At 54.0% G+C, this 19393-nt stretch overlaps 1 protein-coding gene across 7 annotated transcripts in view; it reads left to right on the forward strand.

The window, feature by feature from the left end:
- Positions 1-19393, forward strand: part of RRBP1 (ribosome binding protein 1) — a 70294-nt gene that overhangs the window by 35942 nt on the left and 14959 nt on the right. For all 7 annotated transcript variants that reach the window (XM_057502700.1, XM_057502701.1, XM_057502703.1 and 4 more), the window contains exons 3-8: positions 7650-7798; positions 8578-8700; positions 13676-13828; positions 14865-14983; positions 16611-16764; positions 18572-18710. In XM_057502700.1, the coding sequence (XP_057358683.1) occupies positions 7650-7798; positions 8578-8700; positions 13676-13828; positions 14865-14983; positions 16611-16764; positions 18572-18710 (837 nt within the window). The remainder of the gene's footprint in view (positions 1-7649; positions 7799-8577; positions 8701-13675; positions 13829-14864; positions 14984-16610; positions 16765-18571; positions 18711-19393) is intronic.

Here is a 19393-nt window from a genome sequence, read left to right on the forward strand (position 1 = left end):
GATTTAGTCTCTGCAGACATAATGAGGCCAGCCTGCCTCCCCTGCACCCCACATGTGCTAATGGGAATGTTAGTGTTACACCTTCAAGAAAGCTGTTCTGTTCCAGCACCTGGAAGTGAGCCCAGATTAATACTGTTAGGGCTTGGGCCGTGGGCAAACCAAAGGCTTAGACTTGGGAAGCACAGGATGTGCGTTCTGGAAACTCCACATTCTTAATGAGCTCTAGAACATCAAGCTTCCACTGGGGCTTGGTTTCCACAATGTGGCGGCTGAGTGAAGCTGAGACAAGGTGGGTGCCCCAGGCATGGTCCTTCTTTCTTGGACTGGCTTCATGCCGATCCCCCTTGTTCACCTGCAGACATAGGCTGTTACTCCAGGGCCAGAAGGCCATCACTTCAGGGCCCAGGAGAGCCCAGCCAGCCTCAGGAAGTAGAAAACCTCTCAGACATGGGCATTTGTGACCCTGCTGTGACCTTACCCAAGTCAACATGGGAGAAAGGCTGTCTTTGCAGGGAAGAATTGGGTAAATTTTGGTATCTTCCTTTCACCTTTCTGCATCTTCCAGTTTTTCTGTAACATGTTATTTTTTAAATGGAAAAAACAATAAAAACTATTGTTTGAGAGTCAAATAAATAGGCCCACACTGTACCAAAGCAGAACTCCTGTCATCTTGGGTGCTGTGAGGCAGCCCAGCCCTGACCATAGGTCCCCTGAGTGTCATCTGAGCAGCAGAGAGGAGTCCTTGCTCTTTTGTGGGGGCCAGGTTGAGGAAAGAAAGTGGCCAGTTCTCAGTCTGTCCCAGCCCCTGGGCACCTAGTAAATAGTCATGAACTGAGATGAGATGGGAGGTTCAAGGTGGTTCCAACTATGAGCCTGGCAGCATCTTGGGGCCCTTCAGCTCCATGCTGTGCCGCAGGGTTGCCTCTGCCTCTGCCAGAGCAGCAGAGCAGGTGGAAATGCACAAATTGGAGCATGTTCTGTAGGGGTAGCGTTCCCCAGAGGTCAGAGGATATGGGGAAAGATTTTCAGACCCAGCAGGAAGGCTACTCAGGGTACCTGAGTGTAGCAGGGGTAATGACTTATAGCAGGTGACTTGGTAGTAACATCCTTTCCTCCTGCATGTCCTGTCCCCGGCCTTCATGCACTGTGTGCTTGCTATGTCCTAGCCTGGTGTTCGGTCACCACCAGGAATGTGACACCATTGTTCTCCTCAACCAGAGTTTTGGTCAGGTGTGTGGTTTATGAAGCTCTTTTCTGTGCATTTACGCCCAGTGTTCTGTAGATGGATTCATAGTTTTTACCTGTTTTGAGATTTCCCAGAAGTCACGCAGCCAGCAAATAGCAGCAGGAACTTGAGCCTTGAGCCTTGGGCCCTCCATCTGTGGTCCCCCTTGGGCCCAGGCCCTGTCAGCAGTGCTCTTCACCCACTTAAGGGCTGAAGTGCACAGACATATGTGTACTGAGATTGAGGTTGCTGTTCTTTCTTTTGAACTGCAGCTCTGAAGAATCTCTGTGGGGCTTTTGAGCCTTTGTTCACTTTCTATGCAAGTTCTTCAAACCCAACTTTTTTGTTTCTTCTTTTTAAAAGAACCAAGCCATCCCCTAGGGAAGCAAGCCAACTCCCAGGGTGGCACTACCACATCCTAGAGAGGCTGCCAGAGGATGTCCATTCAGAACTTTCCGTCCTGTCTCCCTGAAACATGGCGCTATGGCTCCAGTTGCTGCCCCTAGGCAGCTGAGGTCAGGAAGCCCATAGTTTGGCGCTTCTTGTCTTTTCCTGCAGGCATTAGGTAACAGCTTGTCACCTGAGGGGTGCTCTTCTCAGACCAGCCTGCGTACCTGAGGAAGCCCGAGGAAGGACCTAGCCCAGAGGTCCCCCAGAGGTTGTCTTTCTTTAAGAACCATTATGATGTGTGTATGTTTTCAGATAAAATTGTATTGAATTTTGGGGGTGAAATCTCTAAGCATAATGAGAAAAATAGTCATTCGGACTACAGAATTTTTAAGTTGCTTGAGACATCATTAAATGCTCCACTTCCCAGTTTGTTAACAGATTACTTTTTTCTCCAACCAAAGGAAGAGGCCTAATTCAAAGGCCCCAATTAGGGTTTCTCCTGCCATTGTTTGCCCTTTGTTCTGGTACACTTAAAGCATCAGATGTTAGTGTCCATGGCAGTTAGGGCTCAGGTGGAGCCCCAGTCAGGGGCCTATATCTGATCAGAAGGCAGTGCAGCCTCAGGGCAGCACTGGGCTTCACAACCAAGCTGGGCCTGGAGTGGCTGTGTGCATGCTGCTCCGACCCACCTCTGTCGTGGTGTGGAGGGGCAATGATGTAGACAGAGGGTGCTGCAGCCGGGCTTCTGACGCATTTGGTAGGCCTTTCATTGAGGGCCTCAGCAGGGCTGCTTCCCCACAAGCTCAGGAGGACCCCTGTGGCTACCATCCACAGATGTGCAGCTAGTAAGGAGGCCAGTGATAATCCTGGCCCAGTTCCTTATCTCTAGGGGTGGGAGTACCAGCCGGCTTCACTGAGTTGGGGTGACACGCTCTGGACCTAGGGTCAGCAGGAGTCGGGGGCTTTCCTTCCGCTCTAAATCCAGTGATTGCTTGTGTGGTGCTAGCTTGATGGAGGTGTGGAGGGGCCTTCAACCTGAGTTTGGCTCAGGTGATTGGGGATGTCAGGGCCTGGAAGGTTCCCTAAGGTTGGGGTCTGGCTGCACTGTTGTGGCACCTGCACAGGGTCCAGAGGCAGCAACCATGCAGCCTGTGTTTATGTTTAAGGCAGAGGCCTGGGAACTGGTCTGGCCATTCCCTGAGGAAAGACATTCCCAGAGAGTGTCTCTGCCATTGGAGTTCTCCCCCAGCCCCCATGGTAGGCTCTGCTGTCAGTCCCTGGGTTGACATCTGGATCTCTGTCCCTCAACTTAGCTTTTTGACTGCCCTTGGCCCTGGATCTTCCCTGATCTGTCTAACTCCAGCCTTGTCCCCATGTGTGTTTTGAAATAACTTTTCCCAGATGCACATCTTGCTCCTTTCTAGGCATTGTTGCCTACAGGATAAAATCTGGATCTCTGGGATCTGTGAAGACTTGAACCTACTCCTGTCTCACTTTCCTGTACTCTACTAAGGTCCCTGTGAGCCTTAGTGCCTGTCCTTGCTGCTCCCGTTCCTTAAATACCTTTCCTTCCCTGAGCCCTTGGCCTCTCTCTTCCCAGTGGCTCAGGCATCCCCTGTTCTGAAAGCCTTTCCTGACCTTGCTGCCAGGGTTGCTCCCTTGGCGGTACACAGGTTCCCCATGTGTGGCTGTGCTCTGTGGTCGCCATGTGGCCTGTCTCCTCTCCCTCTTAGCTGGCAGTTTCATCTCTAACTTACCTTTCCGAGCCAAGCATTTTGCAGACTGCCAGGTACACAGTAGGTGCACACTTTTTGTCTGAAGACCCCCCTGGACCTGTTGGCTCTGGGCAGGGTTCCTGGGTATCTGCAGCAACAGTTGAAGTTGAGGTGGAGCTATTTGATGTCCCAGGGCTGTGGTGACAGTCCTTCTCCCCACCCCTCCGCCTCCCGTTGCACAGCTGGTGGAGCACATGGGAGCAGTACCACCACCTTTGCTGTTGGTTGAGTAAACTGGGCAGGAGCAGTACAGGAGCATTCCAGTAGTGGGACACTGGGGGGCTGCTGCTGAAACAGCACTGGGCTGCAGAGTCCCATTGGAGATCCTGGTAATTATGTGGGCAGAGAGAAGATTCTCCTCAAAGAACCTCACAGTTGACAAAGAGAAAGAGACTCCTAAGTGCCTTTTTGTAAGACAAGTTTAATTTTAGGTGATTAAGCCTCCCAGCACAGTCACAAAAGGGAGTGTAGTATTGGAATTTGAAGTGTTAATGCTCCAAGCCCTGCATACCTCTTGGCTGAGAGCCCAGGGAGGCAGAGGGCCTCTCGCCTGCCTAAGCATGCTGCCCCTTAGCCTTCGTGAGTGAGGACAGTGGTGCGAGGCAGGAGCCAGAGGACCTGGGCCATGGTGCTCTTTCCTCAGAGGGCTGGCTCCTGGGCACCACCTCTGCATGGGGATCATTATGCTGGGAGTAGGAGAAAGGCCGGAGTTGCTTCAGCCACTCAGAGCTCCTCCCTAAGTCTGTTCAGAGAGGTGTCAGGGCCTGGGATTCTCCTGTGATTGGGGCTCGATGGTGGCCCTGTTGATTGATTGTGCATGCTTCACCCTATGCCAGGCATTGCTCCAAGACACTGCAACTTAGTCTTTGTGGCAAGGCTGGGAGAGAGGACCAGTTATTACCCCCATTTCACAGATGAGAGAATGAGGTGAAGGAGGCAAAGCTACTTGCCCTGGGACGCACAGGCGGGAAGGAGCTGAGCTGAATTCAAGGCCATGCCACCTGGCTCCAGCGACCTTATTGACCATAGTGCCCCTTTGCCCACGGTGACCTGCAGACTGGACCTGCCCCACAGATGTATTTGTTCAGCCCTACAGTGGTTTTATTTATTTATTTTTCACTGAGTTAGCTGGCAGCGCTAAAGGTCAGGAGATGGCACATAAAAATCTCATTTCCAGATCTCCTCAGCAAGCCTGCTGTTCTGTAGGTTCTGGTCTAGACCACAGCAGAGCTGTCACCTGGAGGTGAAAGACATGTCCAAGGCTGCCCTGCTCAGGAGAAGCTGTGCTGTGAGCCCAGGCCTCTCCAGTTTCTTTAGGGCCAGGCCCTTGCCAGACGGGTCAGGATCACTGCCAGCAGTAGGATACTAGCCCTGCCTTGCCACCTATCCCTGTCCTGCTGCCCCCTACCTCCCCCAGGGCTCCCTGCCGACTGTTCCTGGTCTCAGGTTCCCCGGGGTGGGCCAAGTGCTGGCTGCAGGAGCTGATCTCACTGCACTTCACTGCCATGTGGTCTTGGTAAGATCTGTGGTTTAACAGATTAGATGTTGAGTCTTTGACAACTTTATTTCAGTGCCTTAAGATTTTGTAATACCAGGGATTACTTCTAGTCTGTGAGTATTTGCTGGAGACCCACATGGTGCGCTGGCATGTGTTAGCCCTTACCAGTGCGGTATTTGTTGATGGAGTCAGTGTGTCCTCCTCCCAGGAACGGGCGCCTCATCAGAGGTGAGCTGCCACCGCTCTGGGCCTCACGACTCATGCAGAGGTCCAGAACTTAGTTCCTACTTCAAGCACTTTTCTTTTTATTGTTGAGTTTTACCTGCCCAGACTTGGGGAGAATAGAAACAGCACCATTCTAACCTGGAAGACTTAGTGAAAAAATATAGTTATGGCTCTCTAAAAATAATTGAAAAGATAGTGTTTGAGCATGGAGAAGGCCGTGGCAGTTTCTGTGGGAAGTGTAGGAGGTGGGCAGCGTAGAGTTAAGTTTCGCTCAACATAGCATTAGATTGTTTCATTTAGTGTTCATTACTTTGTTCACTAAAATGTCTAATAAAATTTCATATAATTACATTAGAAAGTTTTAATAAGGGTATATTAGAATGACACTCTCACAGAGTAGTACTCTGGGAAGTTTTGAGGACAGCCTCTGGGGTCTGTTCTCCAGCCCTCTATGAGGGGACACATATTTGCCCAGAATGCCAGGATGATGCCTGTGAAGGAAACATCGCATAGCAAAGTGTGGCTGTGTTATCCAGGTGTGGTGCAGTGGTGGCCCTGGGGGCCCTGTAGGGTGGTCTTCAGGGAAAGTATTCAAGGGAGGGCTGAGCCCCCATCACTCTTAGACCCCTGCAGGGACAGAGGCTGCCAGGACTTGAGCAGGGAACTTTGGGGGTCTCCATGGCTGGAAAGAAGGGACCAACCTGTCTAGTAGAAATACAACATGAGCCACACATATGAGCCACGTGTGTAATTTAAACTTTCCTAGTAGCCCCATTAAAAAAGGCAAACAGTAAACAAATAGAATTAATTTTAATGATATATTTTATTTAACACAGCTTACCCAAATTAGCATTTCAACATGCAATCAATGTAAATTATTACAGGTATTTTATTTTTCATTTCATATCAAGTCTTCATCGTGGTTTGTGCTTCCACGTGTAGTGCACCTCCATTCACACTAGCCACATTTCTGGCACCCAGTGGTCACACGTGGCTGGTGGCCAACACAGGAGCAGACTGGGTCAGGAAGGGAAAGCATCTGCAGTGATCAGCTTCAGAGAGGCCATCCTGTCTTGTCGCACTCCAGCAGAGTCTCTGAAATGAGTGGGCCTCCCTCTTCTGGGAGACACTGACAGTAAACATCTGTCTGTAGTCTGAGGGGGAAAGCAGGAAGCCCATAAGCCAAAATGCTAACACTGGGGTTTTCTTCCAATAGTGAACTTGAGAGCGCTTTGTATTCTTGGCTTCGCTGTACTCAGGATTTTAAGTGTGTATAAGTTTACCATTAAAATTATGTATGTATTTCAGTGTCAACAAAGAAGGTTGAAGGGGCATCCCCCCCAATTTTTGTGACACCCTTGAACTCTTAGGCCTTAATGTCAACATGGTTATTTTTAATCTCCTGAGCTTCACCAAGGTGAGATGTTCTAAAATGAAGGAGCTCATAGCAACCAGCTCGCCCACATGCCACATTCCCCTTATTAAGGTATCGTGCTAAATGCTTTGACTTGTGATGAAAATATTGTGACTAGTAAGTGAAAATACTGTGACAAGCCAGAGAATTTAGGGTTGCTATGGAAACCTTCCCCAGTTGTCATCTTCAGTGGGGTGGGCTTAGCTGAAGGTGCTGCTGTAGAACAGCCTTCTCTCTTTGTCCAACTCATTTGGCCTGTCGTCCAGCTGTTGGGCAGACTGGGGCCTCAACATGAGGAACTGTGCAGGCATTTAAGGTGGGGCATCTCAGTTCTCCTTTTCTTGCCTTCAAGGCCACCTGAGGGCCAGTGATGAGAGGGCAACGTATGTGTGGAGGGTGCATCAGTAGTGCTTTGGAACACTGACCTCCAGGAAGTGTGATGGACTGATAAATGGACAATTCTGGAAGAACCCAGCCTCACCTTCCTCTTCTAAAACCTGCACACTCATCCAGGGAGAGGTGGAAGTAGGGTCTAAGCCTGGGTATAGGAAGCAGCCTCCTTTCCCATGGGACCACAGAGAAGCAGCCTTGGAGACACGGGCCTTTTGCTTCCGTCCCTCTCTCATGACTGTGGGGATGCAGGGGGGGGCATTCTGTGTTTATGGGGAATGACGGGCTCATTGGTCAGTCAGATGCTACAGGGCTTGGTCATGGCAGGAGGTGAACCTTGTTGGGCCCTGCAGGGTGAGAGGTGGACCACATGGTCCGCTGGAAAAAGAAGGAAGGAAAAGTATCTTTGGAACAGTATGCTTTGCTTAATTCTGCTCATTTTGATGATAAATAGTGGGGAAACCATTTCCAAGCCAGGAAAACTCAGCCTTTACTTGAAGACCTTCCCTTCTGGTGTCTTGGGCACTGTGACTTGGGAGGCTTGTACAGCCCTGCAGTTCCGTCTGTTTCTCAGTGCTCTGAGAGAGTCCAGATACCCAGGGCAGGCTCACCATACAGCCTGCAGAGCCCGGGCAGCTGGGCAGAGCCCTCGGCTCTGATGGCCCTGCTGCTTCAGGCTGTGATGAGTTTACTTGCTGGTGTCTGTAAGTCCCCTTCCCTCTTCCTGCACAGGGCCCCTGGACTCCGACAGCCCTCTCTGCCTTCCCTACAAGACCCTGGTCTCCACTGTTGGAAGCATGGTGTTCAACGACGGTGAGGCCCAGCGCCTCATTGAGATCCTATCGGAGAAAGCTGGCATCATTCAGGACACCTGGCATAAGGTGGGCCCACCCTCCTCCCTCTCCCTCTCAGGGCCAGCGGGTTGCAGGGGTACCTGGTCTTGGGGCCCCAGCCTCCCCTGAGTGATGCCTATCAAGGCTGGTCACACCTGGCTTGCTGTGCTGCAGTGTTCATGAAACAGCCTTGCTTACCTCTCTGGGGAAAACTCTGCAGCCCCTTCCCAGATGCAGGCTGTACAGATCACCCTGCAAGTGCCTTGGCTTCTGCCACAGCCCTGCCAGAGCCCCACACCCAAAACTGGAAGGCTGTTAAGAGCCAGGACAGAGCTCTATGTTACAGGAGGTCTGGCGGATGACCACTCCTCCTCCAAGGAGAGAGCTGGGATGCAGCTCAGGTCACTGTCCCCACAGCCTCCACATGTCAGCCAGTAGCCTGCATTCTGCACATGGTTGCTGAGAGGTGGGTGTCAAGCATGAAGCAGTGGCCATGAGAGGTACCCCTCAGTGGGGCAGACAGAGGCCCTGGGTACTATCCGCTCTAGTTAGTGGAAAACACCGTGCTCCTAAAACCTACCCTGCTGATCCAAAGCTTTTGGCCCAAACAGCTTCTACACGTGCCGGGCGGATTGGGTGGCTGAGGCAGGGCACCTTTCCCTCAGGGGTGTCTAGAGTCGGAATGAAGCCCGCTCATCTTGCAGCCCTGCTCCCTCTTTAGCAGGCTGCTGCTCTGGTTGTGGGTCAGGGTCTCAATGTTGGGGGTGGGGCACAAACAAATTGTCTCTCAGTCCCCTTTGTTAACGCAGCTCTGTGGGCATTTCTAGGCCACTCAGAAGGGCGACCCTGTGGCAGTTCTGAAACGCCAGCTGGAAGAGAAGGAAAAGCTGCTGGCCACAGAGCAGGAGGACGTGGCCGCTGCCAAGAGCAAACTGAGGGAGCTCAACAAGGTACAGGCACAGCCTGTGCTGCCCCCAGGCTGTGGGGTCCTGGGTTGGCTCCTCAGCCTGAGGCATTCCGAGACTGCAGGAGGGCCATGTGCTGTGCGGAAGCCTGCCGGCCGTTGGCATCCCACAAGAATCCCTCGGGGGACTGTAGAGAGTGGGGATGTTATGAGGGAGTTAGGGCCCTCCATCTGCAGCGGGGCTGGACAGAATGTCGCTGGCAACCCCACAGTGAGGGCCACCTTTTATCCACCCTGGAAGGAGACCGGACACAACTGTCCAAGGTTGTTTTCTTGATAATTGTAGCAAAAACTGGCGGGGAGGGCATGAAGGGGCTGCTTTTCTCCCTTTTCTGCATCTGTGGTACAACCCTGCAGGGAACGACTGGCCCCTTAGTACTGGCTGATGGCTTGCATGGAGCGTTTGTGTCAGTTAGGAGCAGTCATTGATGCGTCAATGCTGCCATGAGGGTGGGATGTCCCTCAGGGGGAGTCAGGACACGTGGCACCACAGCCAGAACTCACTGGATTTCTCCCTTACCTCCTAAGGAGTAAGTCTTGGTTGTCCCAGCCCCAGGACAGGTCACACCCAGTTTAGAAGCTGTCTTTCCCCAGCAGAATGCTGCGGGCCGCCTCGGCCCTCTCCCTGTTCACCTGCCTCCTGCATCCCAGCATGGGTGCAGGGAGATGGCCCAGGCCTGGGAATATCCCACACCCTCTGGGCGCCTCCATCTGCTCAGTTGAGAAGAACTATAAATGAGGCGGCTTGAGTTTCCGTCCCAGTTTGGAGCCAGACAGGAATGTTCATTTGTTGGGGGAAGGCAAGAGCAGAAGACTAGCCTTTCTTTGCATGGTTACTCTGGGGTGGTGATCTGCCCAGGAGAAGAAAATAAAAAGCAGGTCTCTGGGCCTTCGTGGAGCTTGGTAGCTTTCTGCCTGTGGGCCTTGTCTCTCTCGAGACCGTCCACACACAGCCTTCATGGGAGCCCACCTCGGGCCATTGGTTGAATGCAGGACTGCTGGGGCCGCCTGCCCTGCACCTGAGCATTGGGGTGCCGCCTCTTCTGCCTTGGCCGGTAGCGTGCCACAGGCTGTGAGCATCCACACCATGGAAATGGGTCGGCACTACAAATCAGAGCCTCCCACCCCGGGAGCCTGCCAACCAGCACACCACTGGGTAAGAGCCTGTGGTTTTCGGGGAGCCATTCTTCCTTACCCTTAAACTGAGAAGTCCCCGAGAAAAGTTGTCAATTCACAAAATAAAGCTCAAGTGAGAGGAAATGGGAGTAAGTGTTCCCACAGCTTTTGGCTGTGCGGTTGCCTGGCTGGTTCCTTGGGCCTGTCCCCTTGGTGTGGTAAGTTGAGCAGCTACAGCCCCTGGCAGTGACAGTGGTCTGTCTCTTCCCCATTGCTGGGGTCTCTGGCCATCATGGACAGGGCAGCAGGTGCACCCTGCAGGATACCCCTCAGATGCTGCCCCTCATGCTGGACACTTACTTTGACTCAGTGGTGGCTGCTTGATGGGATTTCTAAGCCACAGAGGCAGCTGACCCACAGACACCCTCCCCAGGTGCAGAGACATCCCCAGCCCTCCCCACTTCCCTGGCTGCAAGCTCAGGGGCCTGTGAGATACACAGGGTGGCCCTGGATTGTCAGTCTCCATCTAATCCTCCGGGACTCCAGTTCTTGGCTCTGATGTGGGAAGTCTGGCTGGGCATTCGGCCAGGGCCTTCCCTACCCCCGACCGCATCCCCCTGGGCTCTAAGTGTTGGCCTGATCCTGTCAGGGCCTCTTTAGGCCCTGCCAGCGGCTCCTATACTCAAGTCTACTCCCCATGTGCCTCATCCTTCGTTGCATCCTCTGGGCCTCTCTGCCTGCCCTTCCATTAGCCTCAACTGCCCTTCACTGCTTGGCTGGCTGGAAATTCACTTCTTATCTTTGAAGACTCAGTTTGATTTCCCTCCCTCAAGGACCCTTTTGTAGCTGCCATTTTCCTGTCCCAGAACAGAGGTCATCACTACAGTTATGTGTCATCATATTTGTCCCCTGTAACTCTGGTTGCCTTGCTTGGCTCAGCCTAGCAGGCCACCTGTTGGCAAGTGAACACTGAGGCCAGCACAGAGCAAAGAGGAGGCCTCTGATGGTTTGTGCATGGCCACTTTTCCTTACTGTACTCTGGAGTCCATGGACAATGGGTCCCTGCATTTCTCTGTTGAGATTTCGGGCATAGCTAGCATGTTACTGCATTCTTGTGTCACATCTAGCCCAGCACTGTTGAGGAAAGCTATATGAGAAAATAGATTACTGAGAATGTGGAAGTTCTTTTATCTTAACCTCTTGCAAGAGAGAGAGAGATAGGATCCACGTTCATGTTCTAGTTCCTTCCACACTGCTTTCTTTGTCCTTGTAGAGAAGTTTTTGTAGTTGGAGAAGAGGGTTTTGGTGAATGATTTTTCTTGTGGGCTGTGGCTGATCTGGATGCAGAGAAAACATGGGGGTTGTTTATCGATCCATGTCTCCCAAATGGGCAAAGTCCCAGCAGAGCTGGGTTTAAGGACCGTGTCAGGCACCAGCTGCAGGAGGAACATCCTTGGGCCCCTGAAACCCCTGTTCTGGCTTGTGTGTGTCTTCAGGGCCTTGTGTGTGGGGGTGAGGAACCACACATGGCTCTGGTACAGCTCTTCTGGAAAACCGCCTTTCCAGCTGTCATCTTCTCATGCACCAGGGGCCTTGTGCCAGGGGCCTGAGGTGGCACCTTGGACTAGTCCCCATCCTGTGTTCACTCAGGCCTGGGAGATGGGACTTGGAGCCGTCAAGGAGACCCTCAGGGTAAGCGCGGTTGCAGAGGTGATTGGGAGGTGTTCTGTTGGCAGGTCTCTTTGGTGGGAGCCACCTCCTGTCCCTGCTGCAGCTGCCTCAGGAGCTCACACAGCGCAGGGCCCATGCCACCTAGGGAGCAGAGCACCAGTTCTGAGCTGGCAGTGCTGGCTCCTTCCTTGCCCAGCACAGTCAAAGAAAACTAGGCTCCAGTTGGAGCCACTCCCCCACCACCAGGCATGCCTTTCAAGAAAATAAATCTGATCCTTGCAACTGAATGAAGAATTTGACAGGCAGGAAGAATCCTGGGATTCTGTGGTCTTGTGAGAAAAAGAAGCCAGAACCAAACAAATGCCCTGAGGAGAAGCTGGCTTTTCTCTGCTCTTTAAAAAAAACCCAGCAGCGAGAGAAAGGAAAATCCCATTGAATTCTGGTGGCTTTGGGACCCTGTGTCCCCAGGAAATTGGGACCTTTATGTCCTGAGCCCGGTAGAGGCTCAGAAGTACCTGAGGCTTGCCCAGGTGGGGAAGGCTGTCCCCAGAGAGATGCTCAGTGCCAGCCTCTGAGTGTCTGTGTGGTGAGCAGAGGCGACAGAGGACAGCTCACGTGTGGCTGTACTGCTGGCTGCCACTGTGGCCAGGGGCGCACCAGGGCCTCTCTGAATTTTGCTTTCCTCTTCAGAGGCGAGCCCATGTGCTTCAGGGGGCTCTCATCTGGGAAACCCAGTGGAGATGGGCTTCCCACATGGCTGGTGTGGGGAGGCCTGCAGGTCATCCCTGCCACGGCAGTTCTGCAGGTGGGGAATGTGTCAGAGGAAGTGGGTAGACCTGAATCCCCATAAAGTTGCCCTCTCCTGCTTCCTAGAGGTGCCCAGGCACCTCACCATTGCTCCCCCTTGCTAGAATCTTTGTGAGCTCTCACGGTCCCAGGTTCCAGCCCACTCCTGCCACTTAGAGCTGCTCTGCAGCCTTGGATGTCATGTCCTTCCATGGCTCAGTGAGCTCAGCTTTAAAATGGGGACTGAGACTTGTGCTTGTGCAGGCATGCAGTGGTAGCCACCCTCCCATTTCTGCAGATAATCAATAATGCGTTTAGCATAGACCTTGTGCTCCTGTGGGCTCTCTGCCTGGGTGGAGCCAGGAAGATGACTGCCTTTAAGAAGTGGGCCCAGTGGGTCCCAGGTGGTTGCAGGGAACACCAGAGCAGCTCTGGCACCCAGTGGCCACCCCCTCAGCCCAGCCCCTCCCTGGCCTCAGTATGGTGCCATCTCAGGTAGGAGGGGACTCTGGTCCTTTGGGATGGACCTCCCAGCCAAGGGAATAGGGGGATTTCCATTTCCCCTTCTCTGGTCTGCTGCTCAGGACAGGGAAGGGACAGGACCTTGATTCTTATGGGACAGTGGTCACCCAGGTCATCTGGGCCCATACCAGGTAGTTGCCAGTCTGGCTGGAGGCCGACTGGACAGGGAGCAGTATTCCCACCCAAGAGCCTGTTGCATCAACCCTTCCTTGAATTGTCACCGCCTACTTCCCTGTGGCTTCTGTCCATTGCCATTCTTTCAGGAATGACACAGACCCCAGCCAGTCCCTCTCCCTTGACCACCCTTCGCCACCTACGCTCTGCCCCCTGCCTGAGGCTCTGGGTCCCCAGGCTCAGCATCCCATGTTCATCATGGGCAACTGACACTGACAAGAGCAGATGTTCACTGGGCTGGGGTGGAGGACCTAGCATCTGCCTAGAGACCCAGGCCCTCTAGGAGTGGGGCTGACCCATCCACTATCAAGGCTGGTTGCCTTTTGATCCTGGCAAAGGTACTCATGTAGAAGTGGGCATGCTGGGGCCCAGACATCAGGGATCATGCCTGTGTTCCTGGAGAGCCCAGAGACTGTGTTTTACGCAGCTCCTGTTCGTACCCACTGCCTCCACTGTGGACAAGGCCTGACACTGACCCCTCCACTGGTCAGGCTGGCAGGGTTTTCCAGGGATCCCTCATTGTCTCCTGCTTGTTCTCTGTGCTGCCTGGCGTGGGCCTGTCTGAGAACCTGGGAAGAACCGTCTCCAAGCTCTGTTCTCAGGCTCTTCGCAGCCCCAGGTGATGTGCTGCATTGTGATTGTTTTGGTCCCATATGATAAGCTCCGTTCCCTCTGCCCACTGCTTATCCCAGGAGCTGGCATCAGAAAAGGCCAAGGCTGCAGCTGGGGAGGCCAAGGTGAAAAAGCAGCTCATGGCCCAGGAGCAGGAGATCACAGCTGTGCAGGCTCGCATGCAGGCCAGCTACCGGGAGCATGTGAAGGAGGTACAGCAGCTGCAGGGCAAGGTAGGCAACGGCTAGGGGTTTGATTGGTGTCGGGGGCAGGGGGACAGGACTACAGGGTGTGGGGCAGTGCTGGAGCCACCCCAGAGGGCAGAGGCTGGGGTTGTGATTGGTGGGAGGGGAGGGGGCAGGGGCATCAGGGCTGGTGGGAGAGCCTGGAGCCATCCCCAGAGGGTAGGCAGCAAGCGGCTGGGGGCGTGATTGGTGTGGGGTGGGGGTGGGCATGGGCATTGGCCGGGGGGCCTAGAGCCATCCCCAGAGGGTAGTTGAGGGTATTTTTGGAGGGAGGGGTGGAGGGGCTGTTCCATCAGATCAGGTGGTGTCAATTGGCCTAAAAACAACCATGTGTGTGTTTAATGTTAGTAACCAGGAAGATATAAGACACATTTTAAAGAGCACTTTTAGAAAGCTGCCTTGTCCCAAGTGGTAGCCCTGTGTCCCATCTGCTGGGTGCCTGTGGGTCAAGTTCCCAGCCTCCGTGTGACCCTGGAGTAATGCTGTCTCTGCCTTTGTCACTCAAAGCTGGGAGGACCCCATAAAATGAGAAGCCTGAAAACTGCATGGGGCCTGTGGGGGCTGCCTGTCAAATCTGGCCCTGTCTCCTCAAAACCACGCTCTGCTCATTGTGGCTGCGGCCTCCCACTGCATGCTTCAGGAGGTGCCATGGGATGGCAGAGTGCAGGAAACTAGGCATCCTTGGAGTAATTGTAGGCTGTGGCCTGTGGCTGTGTGCTTGTCTCCAAAGAGTTAACGCAGTGACCTCAGAGGCAGAGTGCGTGGAGCGTGTCTGGGGCTCTGGGCTGAGCACTCGGCCACCTGGAGGCTGTGACATGGGAGGCAGAGGAGAGGGCAGAGGCATGTGGCTGGGGCTGCTCTGAGTGCATTTTCAGGCCTGTGTTAGGGGATCCTCCCCACCTCATGTGGAAAAGGTGCTGCCCTTGGTGGTTTTGTCTGTGGGCGGTGACCCCACTAACCTTGCTCCAAAAGTTGGCTCTCTTTGAAGGCCAAGCGGCACTCTGATGTCCCATTGACTTTTCAGATCCGGACTCTTCAGGAGCAGCTGGAAAATGGTCCCAACACACAGCTGGCCCGTCTGCAGCAGGAGAACTCGATCCTGAGGGATGCCTTGAACCAGGCCACCAGCCAGGTGGAGAGCAAGTAAGCATAGCACTCCCAGTGGGACACACGTTGGCTCATCCTGGGGGTGCTCCAGAGCCAGAGGGCCCCCTGACCTCTCCCCACGCTATGGCACAGGCTCTAGTTGCCTGCTGGGTCACGGGCTCTGGTGTGGCAGCCTTACAGGGCCTCCCACAGGAGTGCTCGGGGCTGCCTGTGCGAATCCACAGCCCCTTCTTTCGGGCACCTTCTGACTTTCCCCTTCTTTGTCTGCTTCTGAGCTGCTGAGCCTTCCCATGCATAGCTGGGATCTTCTCACATGGTCAAGGCCACAGGGCGAGTTGACGAGCTCCAGTTTGCCCAGCCTGGTGCTGAGTCCCTGATTGAGCATTAGTTTCAATAGGCTGGCCCAGAAGAAACCCCACTGTATTTTCTTTTGATTCATATCTCTTTACCTGAGGCATCCTGAGGGGACTTTCTGGGGTCTGCATTACCACCCCTGGAGCATCCCCTCTTGGCAAGAGGAGAGGTAAATAGCACCGGTACCCTCTTCCTTCAGTGGAAGTCAGGTGGGGAGAGGGTGGGGCCAGGAGCTGGCCCAGGGAGGGAAGTCTGGGCCACGCATCTCTTTTTGCTGGTGGCCCCCTGGCATGGAGTGAGGTTTGTGGGCCACCTGCCTCGGGCTCTCTCTTCTGCCTGGAGGTCCCCCTGGATATGTGTGTGCCCACGTCCTCATGTCTGTCCTGTCCCATAGGCACGTCAGGTTTGTGGCTGTGATTCTCCCAGTAGCCACAAGCAGAAGGTGAACATGGGGACAGAGGGACACTCACTTCCCCTTCATGTGGAACAGAGAGAAGCTGGGCTTAGCCAGAGTTCTCGCCTCTGCCCAGCTGGCCTGATGCCATATTCCACGGTTGGGAACCATCTTGCTGTCCCCTTGTTTTGTGTGGCATCGCCCCTCAGCGAGGCTGCCGGGCCCGCCTGAGGAGGTGTCTTCTGTGCTTCTGAAGGAGGCCGATGTACTGGTTACCTCCACATGCTGGAAAAGGCAGGTCTTGAACTGCCCATATTCCTTCCAATCAGGTTTCCCTCCCTGGCCCGTGAGCTACTTCCTGGCCTGACACCCAGCTTCTGTACAGTGCTGCAGGTCTGTTCCACAGAGCACCTCAGCCTCCCACTTTGGGGGCCTCCCAGCCTGGCTGTGCTCCCCTTGGCCAGTGAAGCAGGGCACATGGACTCCAAGGGGCTGCTGCCCCTGGCCCTGCAGGAGTGTTGAGGCGAGTCAGCTTGCATTCCACAGCTTGCTGGGAGCCAGATCAGCAATGAGGAGAAGAGTGTCATGCCTTTTTTCTGTCTGAATTTCTAGCTGTTTCTAGGAGGGACTCCCATCTAGGAGGATGCTTTCGTGAATTTTTACTCTTTGCTCTCTCTGGCACCTAGACCATGCTGGTAAGATGTCTTCACTCACACACGCGTACCGCACACAGCTGATTATGCAGGAGGGGCTTGGGTAATGGCTATAAGACTCAGGCAACCATGTATGAAAAACCGGGCTCCTGAGGAGGCTTGGAGTACCAGTCCCAGCCACCTGGGGGCAGCTCTCAGGGCTGGAGAGAGCTGATTAAAGTCCCTTCTGTCTGTCAGTCAGGCACTGGTGACTGTCTTGCAGGCAGAACGCGGAGCTGGCTAAGCTCCGGCAGGAACTTGGCAAGGTCAGCAAGGAGCTGGTAGAGAAATCAGAGGCCGTGCGACAGGAGGAACAGCAACGGAAGGCTCTGGAGGCCAAGGCAGCCACCTTCGAGAAGCAGGTCCTCCAGTTGCAGGTGACTCAGGGTGGCAACCACCTCAGTCCTGTTCACACCACCCATTAAGCCGGTCTGTGCAGCAGGGACGGGCCTGGCCACACTGGACCATCCCTTCCTAGCCATGACTGACAACAACTCATGCAGGGCTGGGGCTCTAAACCCTGAGCCCTCAACCGTGGCCTCATTAATAGTGGAGCTAGGCAGCCTGAAATGGGTGCTTACTATGTGTTAAGCATTGTTTTAAGCAAGATATAAGCATTTAATTCAGCTCATTCTCATTTTAACCCTATAAAGTAGGTGCCATTATTATCTGTAATTTACCAATAAGGACATTTGAAACACAGAGACACTAAGCAACAAGTCCAGGCTAATACAGAGGCAGGATTTGAACCCCTGGGTCCACCCAGAGCTGTGTTTGCCCTTCCACCCTGGCCACCGCCTGGGGCACTGCAGCTGGCCAGAGCCAGCCAAGCTCATGCATCCTCCGGCTTCAAGGCCAAGTGGGTGTTCTTCTCAGCCTCAGGTTGTGGCCTGAAAGCTCTTGTTTTCCCAGGAGGATGCCCATTCTCTCAGTGGGAGGAAGGTTGTCCCCTTGTCCCCTCTGCACCTTGGGTGTCGTCTGGTGCAGCCAGCCCCTGTTGACTTTGGCCCCCCGCTGGCCTGTGTCAGGACAGGATGACCAGGTGGGGGACAGTTACCCTGATTTGAGGAAGCCTCAATCACACCTGCTGTGCATTTAACTTTCCCGGATAACAAGGAAGTCCTGGCAACCTGAGGGCAGTGGTCCCGATTTCTGCTCAGTCAAGTGACCAGGCTGTGGCACTTGGGGCAGGGGGCTGTCTTGTAGAAGGGACTAAAACAATGACATGAAATTGCAAACAAGGGACTAAAGATGGAAAGCATATAAACAGACAGGGTTTGAACTGTTTGGGTGGAATTGAGATGGACAATTTGGTGTTAGCTCATTTTTCATGGAAAGCAGATCCCAAGCCAGCAGATCAGAACACTGGGGTGGGCCTGGCCATAATTAGGTTTTAATGGCTCCAGATAGTTCTGGTGCTTCTAGGGCTGGAACCTCCAATCTAGCACCCACGGTGTTGCCAGTACATGTGACATTTCTAAGGACCCAGCCTGGGATCAAGACCTGGGCCTGCTTCTCAGCAGTAAGCGCCAGGCTCTGAGCATCTTCTGAACCCCAGGCCTGAGGTCTTGTGTTCAGCCTGGACTGTAGAGTCACATTCTTTCCCCTCTAACAGAGGTACTGGGAGCGGCTGACCACGGGTGAAGAGGGAGGCCAGGGTGTATGAGGCTGCCTCATCAAGCCCTCGTGGTGCTGCCAGAGAGGCCCCTGGGGTCTGCTGCAGGATTTCACAGCCTTGTTCTCGCCGCCTGTGACATGGGCATAACAGTCTCCTGGACCGGCTGGGGATCAACTAACATACCTAGAATAGTGCATTGCATAGAAAAAGCTCAATAAATATGAACCTTCCAAGGACCCACTCAAGAGATCAAATCAGATGGGAGGTTCAGGCTACAGGAAGCACCTTTCTTTGTCACACTGAAATGAAATGGGACTTTTTCCTTTTTGCAACTGTCCTTCATCCTAGGTACTTCGTGAGCCCACTCTTCAGGGGTAGGGTGGGTGTTGCCCCTGGTTTTCTCCAATGGATGAACTGACTTGGGAAATCCTGGAGGGTTTTATAAAGGTCATTAAGACAGGATGTCAGGGTGTAAGGAGTTCTCTGTCCTCCTCGACCTCAGAGCTAGCTGAGGGTCTGGCCTCCCTCTGGCATGCTCACGGCCATCTTCTCTGCCTGGTCCCCAGGCATCCCACAGGGAGAGCGAGGAGGCCCTGCAGAAGCGCCTGGATGAGGTCAGCCGGGAGCTCTGCCGCTTGCAGACCAGCCATGCCAGCCTGCGTGCAGATGCCGAGAAGGTCCAGGAACAGCAGAAGCAGATGTCCGGTGAGGGTGGCATTGTGGGCCCATGGGGTCTGGGCAGGAAGCACATCTGCACATCCCCAGCCCAGGGGCTGGAACTTATTACATGGGCCCACCTTGTTGGCAAATGAGGGCAGCTTGGGATCCCTGAGTGCCCCTCAGAGTCACAGGCGTGGGTTAATATGTCCTGTTGGGAGGGGAGCTGGGAGCAGAGGGCAGAGCCTGTGACAGCTGGGAGGGGTGTCTCAAAGGTGACACCCCTCAAGCCTCTCCTGCCTTGGGCCCCTGGGGCATGGCTGTACTTCCACTGTGCATTGCTGGGGCCTTCGTGGACCCTCTCAGCTGATACATGCTGGACCTTCCTGGTCCTCCTCACTCACTCAGCCCAAGAGGCCAGTGTTGGAGAGGGTGGCCAAGTCAGGGATATAAGGGTTCCTGGAGAACAAGGAGTGCAGTGCCAGCGACAGCTCAACAGGCGCTTGTGCACCAGCATTTCCTGAACATCTGCCATGGCCGAGCGCCATCCCGGGTACATTCCAGAGGACACACGTGAACGTGCACTGCTCAGGTCACACAGCCCTGGGCTGTATAGACTCAAACAGCCAACATGAACTAGAGCAGAGGCTACAAGCTGTTTGTGTGAAGGTCGGACAGTAAATATTTTTGGCTTTGTGGGCCATATAGTGTCTGCCAGAGCTGCTCAGCAC

Source organism: Manis pentadactyla, chromosome 5 (genome assembly GCF_030020395.1).
Source record: "Manis pentadactyla isolate mManPen7 chromosome 5, mManPen7.hap1, whole genome shotgun sequence".
Classification (NCBI taxonomy): domain Eukaryota; kingdom Metazoa; phylum Chordata; class Mammalia; order Pholidota; family Manidae; genus Manis; species Manis pentadactyla.